This window comes from Mesoplodon mirus (genome assembly GCF_964341445.2).
Source record: "Mesoplodon mirus genome assembly, chromosome: X".
Lineage (NCBI taxonomy): Eukaryota > Metazoa > Chordata > Mammalia > Artiodactyla > Ziphiidae > Mesoplodon > Mesoplodon mirus.
The window spans coordinates 12,912,763-12,932,815 of record NC_138981.1 but is presented as its reverse complement, the minus strand read 5'-3'; the positions used below and the strand labels follow the sequence as shown (position 1 = coordinate 12,932,815).

Below are 20,053 nucleotides of genomic sequence, written 5' to 3'. Positions count from 1 at the left end.
CTGTGCCCCCTGCATTGGAAGCACAGACTCTTAACCACTGGACCACCAGGGAAGTCCCATGACTTAATTGGTTTTAATGGTCCTGAACTGAATGGGTAATACTAATGGTGATAATTTGAGACCCCTTTATAGGCAAAAAGGGAAGATTTGCAGGGACAGTGAATACCACAGAGAGAACTGTTAACCTCAGTGTAAGGGCCTGGACTTTTAATCTGAGTGAGATACTTGAGAAGCCAGTATAGGGTTTTGAGCAGAGGAGTGATATATCATTATTTGACTGTGTTTTAACACTCTACTTTGTTGAGAACATATTTTAGTAGAGTAAGGTTTGAATCAGGTAGACCAAATAATATGTAGATCAAAGTATTTTCTAAATTATAAGTTAAACATTAATGAATCACATATTGGGATAATTTATAAAAAAATAAAAGATGCTCAACATCACTAATTATCAGAGAAATGCAAATCAAAACTACAATGAGGTACCATCTCACACCACTCAGAATGGCCATCATTAAAAAGTCTACAAATAATAAATGCTGGAGATGGTGTGGAGAAGAGAACTCTCCTACACTGTTGGTGGGAATGTAAGTTGTTGCAGCCACTATGGAAAACAGTATAGCAGTTCCTTAGAAAACTAAAAATAGAATTACCATATGGTCCAGCAATCCCACTCCTGGGCATATACCCAAACAAAACTCGAATCCAGAAAGATATATGCACCCCTATGTTCATAGAAGCACTATTCACAATAGCCAAGACAAGGAAACAACCTAAATGTCCATCGCCAGATGAATGGATAAAGAAGATGTGGTGCATATATACAATGGAATACCACTCAGCCATAACAAAGAACAAAATAATGCCATCTGCAGCAACACAGATGGACCTAGAGATTATCATACTAAGTACGTCAGAAAGAGAAAGACAAAGTCCATATGATATCACTTGAATGGGGAATCTAAAATATGGCACAAAGGAACCTATATATGAAACAGAAACAGACTCACAGACATAGAGAACAGACTTGTGGTTGCCAAGGGGGAAGGGGGGAGGGAGAGGGATGGACTACGAGTCTGGGGTTAGTAGATGCAAACTATTACATTTAGAATGAATAAACAACAAGGTCCTACTGTAGAGCACAGGAAACTACATCCAATCTCCTGGGATAAACCATAATAGAAAAGAATATTAAAAAATGTATATATGCATATAACTGAGTCACTTTGCTCTACAGCAGAAATTAGCTCCACATTGTAAATCAACTATACTCCAATAAGAAAAAAAAAAGACTTCCCAATATAACACAGGGAATAGAGCCAATACTCCATAACAACTATAAATGGAGTATAACCTCTAAAAATAGTAACTTCTATAATATTGTACATCAACTGTACTTCAATAAAAAAAGAATGTTATATAAACTAGCTATTATAGTATGTAATCTTAGGATTGATTCTTCTCACTAAGCTAATTCCGTGGAGATCCATGCTAACTGTTGCATGTATCAATAGTCTGTTTCACGTAATTGCTGAGTGGTAGTTCACGGTATAGAGTTGCCATCATCTGTTTAACCATTCACTAATTGAAGGATACCTGGGTTGTTTCAAACTTCTGGCTATCATGAATAAAGCTTCTATAACCAAAAAAAAACCAAGACTTGCCAAGCCAGAAAGAACCTCAGAGCTGGTTCACTCTACATCCTTATTTTAGACTGTTCTACCTCGGAGCCTCCTGCTTCAGTATAAGGCAGGGCCAAAAGTCAGGACACCAGTTTCTAGACTCTTAAGACTCTTAAGCTAATATATATATATATATATATATATACACACACACACACACATATATATATACACACACACACACATATATATATATATATATATTTTTTTTTTTTTTTTTGCGGTACACGGGCCTCTCACTGTTGTGGCCTCTCCCGTTGCGGAGCACAGGCTCTGGACGCACAGGCTCAGCGGCCATGGCTCACGGGCCTAGCCGCTCCGCGGCATGTGGGATCTTCCCGGACCAGGGCACGAACCCGTGGTCCCCTGCATCGGGCAGGCGGACTCTCAACCACTGCGCCACCAGGGAAGCCCTTAAGCTAATACTCTTTTACCTCCATTCTCTAACTAAGAAAGGGTTTTCTCAATCTGAGGCAATTGATGGAATCAGTATAATTCAAAAAAAAAAGTAATAACTTTTTCACATTGCATAAAAGAGGAAAAAAAAGCAAATTTTAAGAAGTTACTTATTTTAAACCTGAGGCAATCCTAAACTTCATAAATTAAGGATTCACTTATGGGCTTAGATCTGACTTTGCAATTAGTTATCCTGAAATTTTTAATAAATGGAACTCAGAACCTGAAAATCTTTCTGATACAAAAATGAGGCACTGTATCTGTATGTGTGGTTCTATCATAAAATAAAAATGTCCTAATTTGTAACTGCTTTATTTTTTACAACAATGGGTATGTTTTGCCAAAACTAAACTTTCTACATTTTGAACTTATAAAAACAAGTATTAATATTTAAACTTACATTCAAAAGATGGTTCAAATTCCTCATGATCCTTAAAAGCTAGCTTGTCCGGATTTGAAAATTCACTTTTGTCCTGAAGTTCTGTTTGTCTTTGATAAAGACTGGATGGGAAGAATAAAATTCAAGAATGTGAAGCTTTAATAATATAAGACACAAGAGCACAGGGTGATGAAAAAGCCTTCTGTGACTCGAGAAAATGCTTTAGAAAATTAATTTTTCGTGGTCTCATAGACAATAAGAGCTACGGTGCACTGGGCGCTCTCCATGCACCAGGCATCATTCCAAACAGTTAATACACTTTAACTCAGTCACTCCTCCAGACCACCTCATGCTGTGAGCTAGGTACTACCACTGTTAACAAAGAATAACGTTGCACTCTCAAGGCTGTTCCTAGGAGGAATTTTTTTTCTTTTTTTAAAGAACTACAAAAATTTTTGACAGCAGGTTTTTGAAAAGCTGTGTACACCTTTAGCATAAGCCAGCTGAAGATGCAACACACCACAGTACCCCACCTCGGCCCATGTGTGTCCTGCCTCTCCTCTTGGCTTTAGCACAGAACTAGTGATATAAAAAATATTACATACTTGAGGACCAGGACAGGCACATGTGGCAGTTTTCAACTCTGTACAGTAGAACTGCATCAACACATTGATGCCTAGGCCTGAGCCCAGAATGAAGGAGTCAGAATCTCCTGCCACGGGGACTGGGCACAGGCAGGAGTCCCCCACGTGACTCGAATCCCAGCCTGCCCCTCCCTCCCCCGAGCTTCTCAACACACCCACTGCATCCTGCTTCAGCCATCATATCCTAGGACCCACTACCACTTTCGAATTTATTTCAATGATTTACAAAGTGGAACCTTATTTGCTTATATTTAAATGCCTGAATATTTGTGACTTTTTAACGATGTATGAAACTATTTTAAGTTTACACTGAATTTATTTGCTTTTGCAGAGTCTGTACATCTGTTTTATCTTTATAAACCAAGTCTATTCATGGAACTATGCAAATGCTTATTAATACCATAGTACATATTCTTTTTTTTTTTTTTTTTTTTTGCGGTATGCGGGCCCCTCACTGTTGTGGCTCCTCCCGTCGCAGAGCACAGGCTCCGGGCGCACAGGCTCAGTGGCCATGGCTCACGGGCCCAGCCGCTCCGCGGCATGTCAGATCTTCCCGGACCGGGGCACGAACCCGCGTCCCCTGCATCGGCAGGCGGACTCTCAACCAGTGAGCCACTAGGGAAGCCCATCCATAGTACATATTCTATACATCAAGTTTAGCAAACGAGTGAAAATTACTCGTTTGCTAAAAGAAGTCTTTTTTCCCCCAGGTAATTCAGATGATTCCCAAAGATCACACATCTCACAATCTGACTGCAAGTTCTACACTGCCACATAGTCTTTAATATCACCTAAAAGACCCAAACATGCCATGACCGAGATCATAGGCAGCAACCAGCCTTGGCAGAGGCTGGGCAGAAGGCGGTACATACCCGGCCTTCTGCTCCGCAGGGCTGGAGAGCGAGTGCACGGAAAGGCTGTGCCTGGACTCGGCAGGCGAAGGCTGCAGCGTTCTGTCGGGACAGGGGACAGCGGCCAGGGACTGGCCCAGACCTACAAGGCAGGAGGAACCAGGGTGAGCATGTTACAGACTGTGTGGAGAAGACAGCAGTGTAGTTTCTAAAGAGTTCTATTACTTTGACAATGAATTCTATCATCCTTGCAAACAGTGGAGTATGTGTAAATGATCCACAGAACTGACAATTCAGGCACCTGAATGAAACTGCAGCGGTAACAAGAAAACACATGAGACTAACCGGCAGCCAAGGAAAAGCCACTGTCATTCTCTGAACACCTTTCTGTGCCAAGCAATACTCTGGCACTTGCTGCTCTATCCCATGGCCTCCCACACCAACTGTGACTCGGGGGAGACGCCGTGGTTCCCCAGGAGCCCGCGGTTCACAGGCAGGGCTCTCCTGGGCCCGGCTCCCACGACCTGCTCCTGTGCTGGCTGCACTCCTGCGGTCCTCATCCTGGGCCAATGAGGACCAACCCACCCACATCCAGAGCATCCCGCAACCCCTGTGGCAGTAGCTTACCTTCCAGGTACATCTCACTATCAAGGCTTCTCCTTGCTTTGGGGAGGGAAGAGGAGGAGAGGCGTCTGGAGGCCGTGTCCTTGTGTGACCTTGAGGGTGTGCTGCCTGGCACATCAGATACCTCACTCTTGTCCCCTCTGTGTACATTCAACAGAGGCTGCTGAGAGGCAACTCTGGCCTCTGCAAAAACACACCTCTCAGGAGCACCTGCAGGGACGTTCTTGAGAGCTCTCAGCAGGTTCAGGGTGGGCTGGCTCCTGGTTGCCGATGGGCTCTTGGCGGGGCACCGACTGACCCTTCGATGGTAGTTTTGGAAAGCTTTTTCCAAGTGCTCGGCCTCTCGCTCCAGCTCTCTCACCCTTGCCGTAGTATTGGCTACAAACTCAAGGTCGGAATCGGGGGAACTACTCTCTGTGTTGGCATTTGGGTAACTGGGGATCTGTGGTATAACTGGGCGTGCCATCAGTTCCTCTTGTCTCAGAGGATTTTTCAAGAAATCCCTGCTTATGTCGTCATCACGAGGTCCTTCCTTGCCACTCATTAACCCACTGATGGAGTGATTTAACAAAGAGTGCTTCGTGTTGCGGTACACTTCGTTCTCCAGAGCTACGGGTTACAAACAGACAGACAGTGTGAGACAGGAAGGGAAAAGGTGGAGAATCAAATTAAAATATATTGAGAATTTCTTTTCTGAAAAATCAAAGTAATAAGGGCAAACTGGGACATTAAACAGTTTGTGGAGGGAGCAATCAAGATTGTGGAAGAGCAGGACATGGAGCTCACCTCCTCCCACAAATACATCAAAAATATATCTACATGTGTAACGATTCTCACAGAATACCTACGGAACGCTAGCAGAAGACCTGAGACATCTGAAAGAGCAAGAAGATCTCCATGCAACCAGGTAGGACAAAAGAAAAAAGAAAAAAAAAAAAAAAAAAGAAAGTGAGAAAGGAATCGGGACAGGACCTGCACCCTGGGAGGGAGCTGTGAAAGAAGCCAGGTTCCTGCACCCCAGGAAGTCCCTTCACCGCTGTGGAGATCAGCCGGGACAGAGAGCTTCAGAGGAGAACGCAGCAACCAGTCTGCAGCAGCTAGGCTGGAGAGAGACCTTGCACAAAAGGTCTGTGCCACCGCCCTGTACTCCCCAGCCTGATATGCACGTCCGCCAGTGTGGGCTGGGGCTGGGTACTGAAGCTCACGCTTCGGAGATCAGACCCAGGGAGAGGACTGGGGTGGGCTGCGTGGAAACAGCCTGAAGGAGCTGAAGTCTGATGCAACCACACCTGAGGGTGTAGGCAGAGGAGGCCAGGTGTCACTGTGTGGGGGGTGAGCGAGGGGAGGGGTGGGACCCACCACTACAGCCTTTTTCGCTGTGCGTGCTCTAAGGCAGTAGGACACCACCTACACGAGCTACAGGAGCAGTCTCCAGCTGCCACCACCGCTGCCCTCCCAGACTCCAGGAGTGGTCGCAAGCCACCACAGCTGCCTTCCCAGGCCCCAGGAGCAGTTGCAAGCTGCCTCTGCTCCCACTGTGTGCTCCAGGGGTGCACGAGACCCCACTGTTGCTGAGAACTCCAGGACTGGGCAGCAGCTGCCGCAACTGCACACCCCCTCGATCAAGGGGATAATGACCAGCACACACTGAGGAAAGAGGCGACAGGCATCCATACTAAAAATGGCTCTCATGCCAAAAAAATATGAAATCCACAGACGCTACACAGGGATGATGCCACATATAAATAGCCCTCTAAGACCACAGTAGATAACTGATTCTCCTAAACTCACAGAATAAGAGAAATATAAGTAAAATGAAGAAGCAGAGGAACCGCTCCCAGTTAAAAGACCAAGAAAATTCCCCTAAAAGAACAAACAATGAAACAGATCTCTTCAGTTTCATAGACACCAATTTCAAAAAGGAGATAAGGAAAATACTGAAGGAATTAAGAAAGGATATTGACAAAAATGCAGAGTACTGTAAAAAGGAACTAGAAACTATACAGAGGAACCAAGAAAAATTAGAAAATTCATTTGCCGAGATGAAAACTGAACTAAAGGCAATGAATAGTGGAATGAATAATGCAAAAGAACAGGCAATTCCCTGGTGGTCCAGTGGTTAGGACTCTGCACTTTCACTGCCGAGGGTGCAGGTTCAATCTCTGGTCAAGAAACTAAGATTCCGCAAGCTGTGCAGCATGGCCACAACAGAACAAATAATGCAGAAGAATGAATAAGTGATCTGGAAGATAGAATAATGGAAATCACCCAATCAGGACAGCAGACAGAAAGCAAAATGAAAAAAAACATGAAACCAGTATAAGAGAACTATGGGACAATATAAAGTGTGCCAATCTACGCATAATAGGGATTCCAGAAGTGGAAGAAAGAAAATGGGATCGAAAATGTATTTGAAGAAACTATGGCTGAAAACTTCTCAAACCTCAAGAAGTAAACAGATAACCAGGTGCAGGAGGCACAGAGGGTCCCAAACAACATAAACCCAAAGAGACCTATAGCAAGACATATAATAATAAAAATGGTAAAAGTTAAAGAGAAGATGCTAACAGCAGCAAGAGAAAAACAAGGAGTTAATTACAAGGGAACCCCCATAAAGCTATCAGCTGACTTCTCTACACAAACACTGCAGGCCAGAAGGGAGTGGCGAGGGACTGATTCAAAGTCCTGAAAGGGAAAAATCTGCAACCTAGGATACTCTACCCAGCAAAATTATCATTTAGAATACAAGGAGAGATTAAGAATTTCTCAGACAAGTGAAAACTAAAAGAATACAGCAACACTAAACCTATCCTAAAGGAAACATTGAAAGGTCTTCTCTAAATAGAAAAGAGAAAAAAGCAAATCAACTAAATAAGCCAGTACACAGATTAAAAAAGCATCAAAAAATTTCTGTGAAATGACGATAACCACAATGAACAGCAAAAGAATGAATATAAAGATGTAAAAGAGCACATCAAAATCTTAAAATGTGGGGGAGGAGATTAAGAAAGTGTAGATTATTTTTTCATTTCCTAGAATGCATTTCAGCCTATATGGCTACCAGTCTAAGGCAAGTAGATACAGAATGTGGTTAACATACTTGAAAACAGGGTAACCACAAATAAAAAACATATAAGAGATTCACAAAAAACAAAAACAAGAGAACGTAAGCATAATGGAAAAGAAAATCATCAAACCACACAAGGAAAAACAAAAACAAATGGACAAATATAAAATCAATGGGAAAACAAGGCTTAAAACTGCAATAAATACATATCTATCAATAATCATCTTAAGTGTAAGCAGACTGCTCCAATCAAAAGACACAAAGTGGCAGATTGGATTAAAAAGAAAACAAGAGCCTACAATAGGCTAACTACAAGAGACCCACTTTAGGGCAAAGGACACACATAGATTGAAAGTGAGGGTATGTAAAAAGGTATTTCATTCAAACGGAAATGACAAGAAAGCAGGGGTTGCAATACTCACATCAGACAAAATAGACTTTAAAACAAAGGCCATAAAGAAAGATAAAGGAGGACACTATACAATGATAAAAGTATCAATACAAGAAGAGGATTTTACAGACATCAACATATGTGCACCTAATACAGGAGGACCCAAATACATAAAAAAAAAATACTAACAGACATAAAGGGAGAAACTGACAAGAATAATAGTAGGAGACTTTAACATCCCACTCACATCAATGGACGGATCTTGTAGACAAAAAAAAAAAAAATCAGTAAGGCGACAGAGATACTAAACAACATAACAGTTAGATTTAACTGATAGCTTCAGAACACTACATCCAAAACAGAACAAAAAGAAAACCAGAATACACATTCTTCGCAAGGGCACATGGAACATTCTCTAGGACTGACCACATACTAGGGCACAAAAAAAAAACCTCAACAAACTTAAGAGTACAGAGATTATCTCAAGCATCTTTTCTGACTACAATGGCATGAAACTAGAAATCAACCACAGAAGAAGAAATGGGAAAAAACAATTACATGGAGAATAAACAACATGCTACTAAAAAAGCAATGGATCAATGATGAAATCAAAGAAGAAATTAAAAAATACCTCAAGACAAATGACAATGAAAACAGAACCATAAAAAATCTATGGGACATAGCAAAAGCAGTTCTTAGTGGGAAGTTCATAGTGATACAAGCCTTCCTCAAAAAAAAACAAAAAAAAGAAAAAAAAAAGAGAAAAATGTCAAATAAAAAACCTAACCTACCACTTAAAAAAATTAGAAAAAGAAGAACAAAACCTGAAGTCACCAGAAGGAATAATAAAGATGAGAGAGAAAATAAATAAAATAGAGATTAAAAAAATAGAAAAAGCCAATAAAACCAAGAACTGGTTCTACGAAAGGGTAAACAAGATTGACAAACCTCTGGCCAGGCTCACTAAGAAGACAGAGAACCCAAAGAAACAAAATAAAGAAAGGAAAAAGGAGATATAACAACCAATACTACAGAAATATAAAAAACCCTAAGGGAATACTATGAACAATTATATGCTAACAAATTTGACAACCTAGAAGAACTGGACAACTTTCTAGAAACATATAGCCCTCCAAAATGGAATCAAGAAGAAATAAATAATTTCAACAGACGGATACTAGAAGTGAAACAGAATGTGTAGTCAACAAACTCCCTACAAATAAAAGTCCAGGACCAGATGGCTTCACATGCAAATTCTACCAAACATACAAAGAACTTGTACTGATCCTTCTCAGACTCTTCCAAAAATGTGAGGAGGAGGGAACACTCCCAAAGACATTCTATGAAGCCACCATCACCCTGATACCAAAACCAGACAAAGACACCGCCAAAAAAGAAAACTTCAGGCCAATATCTCTGATGAATATAGATGCAAAAATCCTCAACAAACTATTAGCAAACCAAATCCAACAACACATAAAAAAGATCATACACCACGACCAAGTGGGATTCATCCCAACTTCACAAGGATGGTTCAACATACACAAATCAATCAATATGATATACCACATCAACAAAAGACAAAAACCACATGGTCATCTCAATAGATGCAGAAAAAGCATCTGACAAAATTCAACATCCATTCATGATAAAAACCCTAACCAAGGGCTTCCCTGGTGGCACAGTGGTTGGGGGTCTGCCTGCCGATGCGGGGGAAGCGGGTTCGTGCCCTGGTCCGGGAGGATCCCGCATGCCGCGAAGCGGCTAGGCCCGTGGGCCATGGCCGCTCGGCCTGCGCGTCCGGAGCCTGTGCTCCACGATGGGAGAGGCCACAGCAGTGAGAGGTCCACATACCGCAAAAAACAAACAAACAAACAAACAAACAAAAACTCTCACCAAAGTGGGTATAGAGGGAGCATGTCTCAACATAATAAAAGCTATCTATGACAAACCCACAGCCAATGTAATACTCAACAGTGAAAAGCTGAAAGCCTTCCTGCTAAACTCTGGAACAACTCAAGGATGCCCACTCTCACCCCTTCTATTCAACATAGGACTGAAAGTTCTAGCCACAGCAATCAGACAAGACAAAGAAATAAAAGGTATCCAAATTGAAAGGGAAGAGGTAAAAATTGTCACTATATGCAGGTGACATGATACTATATACAGAAAACCCTAAAGACGTCACACAAAAACTACAAGAACTGATAAACGAATTCAGCAAGGTAGCAGGATACAAGATTAACATACAGAAATCTGTTGCATTTCTTTACACTAACAATGAAATATCAGAAGGGAATGTAAAAAAACAATACCTTTCAAAATCACACCTCAAAAAATAAAATACTTAGAACTGAACCTGACCAAGAAGGTGAAAGACTTATGCTCTGAGAACTATAAAACATTAATAAAGGAAACTGAAGATGACTCAAAGAAATGGAAAGATATCCCATGCTCTTGGATTGGAAGAATGTTGTTAAAATGGCCATACTACCCAAAGCAATCTATAGATTTAATGTGATCCCTATCAAATGACCCATGACATTTTTCACAGAACTAGAACAAATAATCCTAAAATTTACATAGAACCATAAAAGACCCAGAATTGCCAAAGCAATCCTAAGGCAAAAACACAAAGCAGGAGGCATTACCCTCCCAGATTTCAGACAATACTACAAAGCTACAGTAATCAAAACGGCATGGTATTGAGACAAAAACAGACATATGGATCAATGGAACAGAATAAAGAGCCCAGAAATAAACTCACACACCTACGGTCAATTAATCTTCGACAAAAGAATCAAGACTATACTTATACAATGGAAAAAGGACAGACTCTTCAGCAAGTAGTGTTGGGAAGGTTGGACAACTACATATAAATCAATGAAGTCAGAACACACCCTCTCACCATACACAAAAATAAACTCAAAATGGCTTAAAGACTTAAACATAAGACATGACACCATAAAATGTCTAGAAGAGAACACAGGCAAAACATTCTCTGACATAAATTGTACCAATGTTTTCTTAGGTCAGTCTCCCAAGGCAATAGAAATAAAAGCAAAAATAAACAAATGGGACCTAATCAAACTTACAAGCTTCTGCACAGCAAAGGAAACCATAAAACAAAAGCCAACCCACAGAATGGGAGAAAATATTTGATAACGATGCGACCAACAACGGCTTAATTTCCAAAATATACACAGAGCTCATATAGTTCAACAAAAAAAAAAAAACAACCCAATCGAAAAATTGGCGGAAGACCTATGTAGACATTTCTCCAAAGAAGAAATACAAATGGCCAACAGGCACATGAAAAGACACTCAACATCGCTAATCATTAGAGAAATTCAAATCAAAACTGCAATGAGAGGGGCTTCCCTGGTGGCGCAGTGGTTAAGAATCTGCCTGCCAATGCAGGGGACGCGGGTTCGTGCCCCGGTCCGGGAAGATCCCACATGTCGCGGAGCGGCTGGGCCCGTGAGCCATGGCCGCTGGGCCTGCGGGTCCGGAGCCTGTGCTCCGCAACGGGAGAGGCCACAACCATGAGAGGCCCGCGTACCGCAAAAAAACAAAAAAACTACAATGAGGTACCACCACACACCAGTCAGAATAGAACAAATAACAGAACAAATAACAAATGCTGGAGAGGGTGTGGAGAAAAGGGAACCCTCCTACACTGTTGGTGGGAATGTAGGTTGGTACAGCCATTACGGAAAACAGTATGGAGGTTCCTCAGTAAAGTAAAAATAGAATTACCATATGATCCAGCAATCCCACTCCTGGGCACGTATACAGACAAAACTCTAATCCAAAAAGATATATGCACTCGTATGTTCACAGCAGCACTATTTACAAGAACTAAGACATGGAAACCTAAATGTCCATCAACAGATGGATGGATAAAGAAGATGTGATATATACATATATATACACACACACACACACACACAATGGAATATCACCCAGCTGTAAAAAAAAAAAAAAAAAAAAGAAAAAAATAACGCCACTTGCAGCAACATGGATGCAACTAGAGAATATCATACCAAGTGAAGTAAGTTAGAAAGAGAAAACAAATACCATGTGCTACCACATGTGGAATCTAAGATGTGTTCAATTGTGTCATATTTACGAAACAGAAACAGACTCATGGACAAAGAGAACAGACTTGCGGTTGCCAAGAGGGAGGGGTTTGGGGGACGGGTGGAATGGGAGGTTGGGGTAAGCAGATGTAAGCTATTATATATAGAATGGATAAACAACAAACAACAAGGTCCTACTGTATAGCACAGGGACTATATTCAGTATCCTATGATAAACCATAACGGAAAATAATATCAAAAAGAATATATATATACGTGTAACTGAATCACTCTGCTGTACAGCAGAAATTAACACTGTTAATCAACTATACTTCAATAAATAAAAATTAAAAAATAAAGGTTTGGGGCTTCCCTGGTGGCGCAGTGGTTGAGAGCCTGCCTGCCGATGCAGGGGACACGAGTTCGTGCCCCGGTCCGGGAAGATCCCACATGCCGCGGAACTGCTGGGCCCGCGAGCCATGGCCGCTGAGCCTGGGCGTCTGGAGCCTGTGCTCCACAACAGGAGAGGCCACAGCAGTGAGAGGCCCGCGTACCGCAAAAAATAAATAATAAAAAAAAATAAAGGTTTGTGAAAGCACGGTCATACAGTAATTCTTAACATTTACTTGAGAGCTCATGTGTACCAGCTACTGCTTCACATGCCTTCATTCGTAACGCAGGTTATTATTTCACAATCCATTATGCATGACCTTGAAATCTAAAAGCTTTGAGAACTGAAAAGGTGTTTACAAGGTATTAGGGGACAAAGCCTAACCAGACTTGAACTCATGTGGTTGAAAAACCTGACCTGAGCTGATATAAACCCATTTATAATCTTTAATTATATCACCCAGCATGAATGTTCACACATTTGACTTCAAAATAATGAACGCGGCGCACTATAGGATGCTGCCCCAGAACTCCCAGGGCTGCGGCAAAATCCACTGCATATGGCCTGAGTCTCAGATAAGGAGGACATGCAGTCAGGCCACCACTGTGGGCCCAGAACTCTCACGGCTCCCATGTCACGGATGGGGGACTGCGGCTGAATCCCCCAGTTAGCGAGGCATTGAGCCACTGTGCTGGCCTAACGCAAAGCCAGCAAATGTGACCACTCCTCTCCTGCAAGGCCACCCTGATGATGCCACGGGACAGATGCTTGTGATGCCCATGTTCCAGAACCTTCCAACCTCATTAAACTATTTCTAATGATAGGAGCTTGGTACAGGTTTCAGCTGTGGGCAGTTTGGCAAAGGCAGAACTGTGGAGAGAAAATGAGGAACGGGAAAGAGTGGAGATGAGTAAAGAGACCACAATAAAAGTGGCGTGGGTAGAAGGGGCCAAGGGCCTGAGTGGGAAGAAGGAACTGAGGAAGGCTCAAAATCACGAACACTCAGGAGCTTCCCCTGAGCTTGAAAGCAGCTGAAGGAAGTGTCTAAGCCTCGGAACACTTGTTATGAAGGAGGGGGGCAGATGTCACGCAGCCACAGGAAGACGTAGTAATAAGATGGCAGCAGTGGCCATCTCCCCAGTGTTTCATATGCCCCAGGCACTGTACTGGAGCCAATCACCTTTCCCCTTCGTCCTCCATGGCACAGAAGGTATTATTATCCTCATTACAAAGGGGGCAACTGAGGCCCAAGGAAGTTAAAAGCAACATGTCCAAGGCCAAACAACTAACTTCAAAATTGGGGTACAAAACCCATTTTCTGATTCCAGCAGCAGTGCTCTTTTTTGCCAGGGCACTCTGCTTCTCCCACAGGTATATACACCTGGCCACGGAGTATATAAAACCACTGAAGAGCAGACCACTCTTATTATCAGGGTAGCAAATAAAACAGGAAAGCCTAGGTCCAGGATGAATTTGGGGGCCTCTGCATCACTACCACACCTTTCCTATCTGGGGTATGAGGCTTCCCCAAGCATGGGGCACCTGTGAAAGCAAGTCACTTCAGCTGACGACCTGGCTGGTATCCGTGAAACGGACAGGGAGTTTGACTTCTAAGATGGCCCATGGCTCTATGGCTTTACCCCTACTATGAGAATTACTAACAATTCAATGAGTAACAATTATTACATTTCCACAAATGTCAGAAGTTTTACACACACACACACACACACACACAGAGAGAGAGAAGTTAAAAATGTCTCTAACCTATCTGAGTTTGTTTCAGTTGCAATTTTAAATCGGTAACCTGCATAGTTAACCTCTTGACAGAAGCATCGTATTCTAATATCTGGGCCTTCAGCTGGGCGGAGTGCTCAATCTGCAGAGAATTAGAGAAGAAAAAGAAATCAACATAAAACAAATCACAGCTCACTTCAAAGGGAACAATTCTCTCATTGGGCTTATTCTCTTTTTTTGTTTTGCCAATTCTGAGCAGCTTTATACCCGTAACCCACAGGGTCCCTTTAAAATGACGACTGATAACGCAAGTTTCCATTTCTTCTTACAAGCATGTCAGAGCAGCTACTCCAGGGCATGGGAAGACACCAGAGAGAGGGCAGCAGTATTTCCAAGTCACAGGGTGAGAATTGAGACACTTCCACTGTGGGCACCATCAGGACTTGGAAAATTTTGTGTTTAAGTGAGTTTGCTTGCCTCTGGATTTTGTAACTATTATGAATATAAAGTCACATGACCACTGGACAGTTCTCTCAGATGAGAAAGGACACCCTTTAGCACCTTTGGGGATACTTGATGTTAAAATAAATCCCACTTACACCAGTGTGGCGTGTGCCAAGTTCACACGTCTATGCAGTGGACTGGCCAGACCCCTGGGTGCTCAAGGAGAAATACTCACTTCACTTTGCAGCTGTTTTTGCAGAGCTTGTTTCTGGGTTTCAAACTCCTTATGCTCCAAGATGATAGCATTTTCTGCTTTCTTTAATTCTTTCTGAAAAATCAGCAGTTTAGGAGATGGCTCAGCTATGCCTAAGAAGGTAGAAGAGCCTGGTCGTTACCAACCTGAAGTGTTCTCATTTCGCTTGACTTTTTTTTTTTTAATTGAAGTTTAGTTAATTTACAATGTTGTGCTAGTTCCAAGTGTACAGCAAAGTGACTAAGTTATACATATACATGATATATATTCTTTTTCAGATTCTTTTCCATTATAGGTTATCACAAGATATTGAGTATTCTTTCCTGTGGTATACAGTAGGTCCTTGTTTACCTTTTTTAAAAAAATTGGGATACAGCTGCTTTACAATGTTGTGTTAGTTTCTGCTGTACAGCAAAGTGAGTCAGTTATACATATACCCACTCTTTTAGATTTCCTTCCCATTTAGGTCACCACAGAGCACTGAGTTCCCTGTGCTATACAGCAGGTTCTCATTAGTTACCTATTTTATACATACTAGTGTATATATGTCAATCCCAATCTCCCAATTCATCCCACACCCCCTTTCCCCCTTGGTAACCGTAAGTTTGTTTTCTACATCTGTGTCTCTATTTCTGCTTTGAAAACAAGGTCACATCTTACCATTTTTCTAGATTTCACATAAGCAATGTTATATTTGTCTTTCTGTCTGACTTCTGTCGCTTGACTTTTAAAAGCAGCCAAACAAGTTTCAAATTGTTCTTCTTTTTTGTATGCATACAATATTGTATTAATTCTATCAAATGGACCACAAGCAATCCTGACTCACAAATTTCAAAACAAAATAATTTAATGCACATAAATGCAAATTTTACTCTTCTCATGTCCTTCTCCGTGTAATACAGTTCTTTCAAATCCTCACATTAACTTGAAAGCCCGCCTCTTCTCCCTACAGAGGCAGATAAGGAGTGCTCTAGCAAAACCTGTCAATGACTGCCCTGAGGTCCAGTTCGACCTGTACATCTGTCAGCAGCTCTCAGGGTCCAGGCAGCAAACAGACGGCACGCCCAATTCAGGTCCTCGGAGCACCCTTCAATAAAGACTGGCTTAGGCCGGGTCCGTAGCCACAAAGGACGGCATAGTGCCCCACGCTACTAGCGGTGCCATGCTGTTTGTGGCCCTCGGGGCTAGAGGGCCGGGGAGGCAGGAACTCCCAGAACTGGAGAGAGCGAGCTGCTGCAGAATGCTAGACAGGCCATCCCACAAGCGCTCGGATCTTGCGTGGCTGAAAGGCGCAGGGTCAGCCCAGGGACGCTGTACATAGAGGCGGCAGGAGGGCAAACAACCTTGACCTCTCTCCTCCCTCCCTCCCAGTGCTTGCGTGCAGTCGGCACACCTGACCAGCAGTCAGAGGGCAAGGGAAGCCCGGTACCATCTGGAGGGGCAAATTCGGACAGTTTAAAAATGTTTCTTCAGGACTGGCGGGAGAGACAAGATGGTGGAGTAAAAAGACTTCAGCTCACCTCCCCTCGTGAAAACACCAAAATCACAACTAACTGCTAAACAACCACGGACAAAAAAGACTTGAACCTTCCAAAAAAGATATTCTACATCCAAAGACAAAGAAGAAGCCACAGTGGGACAGTAGGAAGTCCACTTTTGCATTATAATCAAATCCCTACCTTCCAGGTGGGCGATCCACAAACTGGAAAATAATTCTATCACAGAGGTTCTCCCATATGAGTGAGAGTCTGGAGCCCCACGTCAGGCTCCCCAGCCTGGGGGCCTGGCATCAGGAGGAGCCCCTAGAGCATTTGGCTTTGAAGGCCAGTGGGGCTTGAGTGCAGGAGCTCCTCAGGACTGAGGGAAACAGACGGCCCTCTTGGAGGCCACACACAAGGTTTCATGTGCACTGGGACCCAGGGCAAAGCAGTGACTCCATAAGAGCCTGGGCCAGACCTACCTGCGGGTACTGTAGGGTCTCTGGGAGAGTGGTGGGTCGGCTGTGGCTCACCGTGGGGCCCAAAGGAAAACTCTTGGGCGTGAGCTCTCCTGGTGGGGGGGGTGGGGGGGTCTCCATTTTGGCACCAATGATCAGCCCCACCCAACAGCCTGCAGGCCCAGTCCTGGGACACCTCAGGCCAAACAATGAACAGGGTGGGAACACAGCCCCACCCATCAGGAGACAGGCTGTCTAAAGTTGTCCTGAGCCAAGAGCCACCTATAAACACACCCCTTGACATGGCCCTGTCCACCAGGGGGACATGACACAGCTCCACCCACCAGTGTGCAGGCACCAGTTCCTTCCACCAGAAAGCCTGCACAAGCCTCTGGACCAACCTCACCCACCAGGGGACACACACCGGAACCAAGAAGAATTACAATCCTACAGCCTGAGGAATGGAGACCACAAAAACACAGCAAGTGAGACAATACCAGACAGTGGAGAGATATCTTCCAGACTAAGGAACAAGATAAAACCCCAGAAGAACAACTAAGTGAAGCAGAGATAGGCAACCTACCTGAAAAAGAATTCAGAGTAATGATAGTAAAGATGATCCAAGACCAAGAGGAAAAACAATGGAGACACACACCAAGAGGATACAAGAAATATTTAATAAAGAGTTAGAAGCTTTAATGAACAGAGATGAACAATACAATAACTGAAATGAAAAATATACTAGAAGGAATCAATAGCAGAATAAATGAGGCAGAAGAACGAATAAGTGAGCTGGAAAACAAATTGGTGGAAATCACTGCTGAGGAACAGAATAAAGACAGAAGAATGAAAAGAAATGAGGCCAGTCTAAGAGACTTCTAGGACAACATTAAATCCACAACATTGGCATTAAAGGGGTCCCAGAAGGAGAAGAGAGAGAGAAAGGGGCTGAGAAAATATTTGAAGAGCTAACAGCCGAAAACTTCCCTAACATGGGAAAGGAAACACTCACTCAAGTCCAGGAGGCACAGAGAGTGCCATACAGGATAAACCCAAGGAGGAACACACCGAGACACATATTAATCAAACTGACCAAAAAATTAAGACAAAGAGAAAATATTAAAAGCAACAGAGAAAAGCAACAAATAACATACAAGGGAATCCCCATAGGTTATCAGCTGATTTTTCAGCAGGAACTCTGCAGACCAGAAGGGAATGGCAAGATATATTTAAAGTGATGAAAGAGAAAAACCTACAACCAAGAATACTCTACCCAGCAAGGCTCTCATTCAGATTCAGTGGAGAAATCAAAAGCTTTACAGACAAGCAAAAGCTAAGAGAATTCAGCATCACCAAACCAGCTTTACAACAAATACTAAAGGAACTTCTCTAGGCAGAAAAGGCCACAACTAGAATCAAGAAAATTATGAATGGGAAAGCTCATTGGTAAAGGCAAACATAAAACAAAGGTAGGAAATCACCCACACACAATATGATATCAAAACCAGCAATCATGGGAAGAGGAGAGTACGAATGCAGGATACTGGAAATGCACTGGAAATTAAGAGACCAGCAACCTAAAGCAATCTTGTACATATACAGACTGCTATATCAAAACCTCATGGGAACCACAAACCAAAAATGTACAATAGATACACACACAAAAAAGAAAAAGCAATCCAAACACAACACTAAAGACAGACATCAAGTCACAAGAGAACAGAAGAGGAAGGGAAGAAAAAAGACCTTAAAAAATAAAGCCAAAACAATTAACAAAACGTCAGTAAGTACATATCAGTGATTACCTTAAATGTAAACGGATTAAATGCTCCAACCAAAAGACAGACCGGCTGAATGGATACAAACACAAGACCCATATATATGCTGTCTACAAGAAACCCACTTCAGATCTAGGGACACATACAGACTGAAAGTGAGGGGATGGTAAAATGTATTCCATGCAGATGGAAATCAAAAGAAAGCTGGAGTAGCAATAATCATATCAGACAATATAGACTTTAAAATAAAGACTATTACAAGAGACAAAAAGGGACAGTACATAATGATCAAGGGATCAATCCAAGAAGAAGATATAACAATTTTAAGTACTTATGCACCCAACATAGGAGCAATATAGAAGGCAAATGCTCACAGCCATAAAAGGAGAAATCGACAGTAACACAATAATAGTGGGGGACTTTAACACCTCACTTTCATCAATGGACGGATCATACAGGCAGAAGATCAATAAGGAAACACAGGCCTTATGTGACACATTAGACCAGATGGATTTAATTGATATTTATAGAACGTTCCATCTGAAAGCAGCAGAGTACACGTTTTTCTCAAGTGCACATGGAACATTCTCCAGGATAGACCACATGCTTCGTCACAAAGCAAGTCTCGGTAAATTTAAGAAAAGTGAAATCGTATAAAGCATCTTCTCCTACCACAACGCTATGAGATTAAAAATCGACTACAACAAAACAATGAAAAAACACAAACACATGGAGGCTAAACAATATGTTACTAAACAACCAATGGATCACTGAAGAAATCAAAGAGGAAATTAAAAAATACCTAGAGACAAATGAAAACGAAAACACGACAATCCAAAACCTACGAGATGCAACAAAAGGAGTTCTAAGAGGGAAGTTTATAGCAATACAATCTTACCTCAAGAAACAAGAAAAATCTCAAACAACCTAAGGTTACACCTAAAGCCACTAGAGAAAGAAGAACAAACAAAACCCAAAGTTAGTAGAAGGAAAGAAATCATAAAGATCAGAGCAGAAATAAATGAAAGAGAGATGAAGGAAACAACAGAAAAGATCAATGAAACTAAAGGACGGCTCTTTGAAAAGATAAAGAAGATTGATAAACTTTTAGCCAGACTCATCAAGAAAAAAAGGGAGGGCTCAAATCAATAAAATTAGAAACAAAAAAGAAGTTACAACTGACACCACAGAAATACAAAGGCTCATAAGAGACTACTACAAGCAACTATCTACCAATAAAATGGACAACCTAGAAGAAATGGACAAATTCTTAGAAAGGTGAAATCTTCCAAGACTGAACCAGGAAGAAATAGAAAATAAGAACAGACCAATCACAAGTAT

The 20,053-nt window shown here is 42.2% G+C and overlaps 1 protein-coding gene across 6 annotated transcripts in view; it reads right to left on the bottom strand.

The window, feature by feature from the left end:
* OFD1 (OFD1 centriole and centriolar satellite protein) overlaps nucleotides 1-20,053 on the bottom strand; it is a 64,608-nt gene that overhangs the window by 12,140 nt on the left and 32,415 nt on the right. For all 6 annotated transcript variants that reach the window (XM_082610567.1, XM_082610564.1, XM_082610562.1 and 3 more), the window contains 5 exons: nucleotides 14,981-15,111; nucleotides 14,332-14,443; nucleotides 4,640-5,245; nucleotides 4,034-4,154; nucleotides 2,539-2,639 (listed from right to left, as the gene is read on the bottom strand). In XM_082610567.1, coding sequence (XP_082466693.1) covers nucleotides 2,539-2,639; nucleotides 4,034-4,154; nucleotides 4,640-5,245; nucleotides 14,332-14,443; nucleotides 14,981-15,111 — 1,071 coding nt within the window. The remainder of the gene's footprint in view (nucleotides 1-2,538; nucleotides 2,640-4,033; nucleotides 4,155-4,639; nucleotides 5,246-14,331; nucleotides 14,444-14,980; nucleotides 15,112-20,053) is intronic.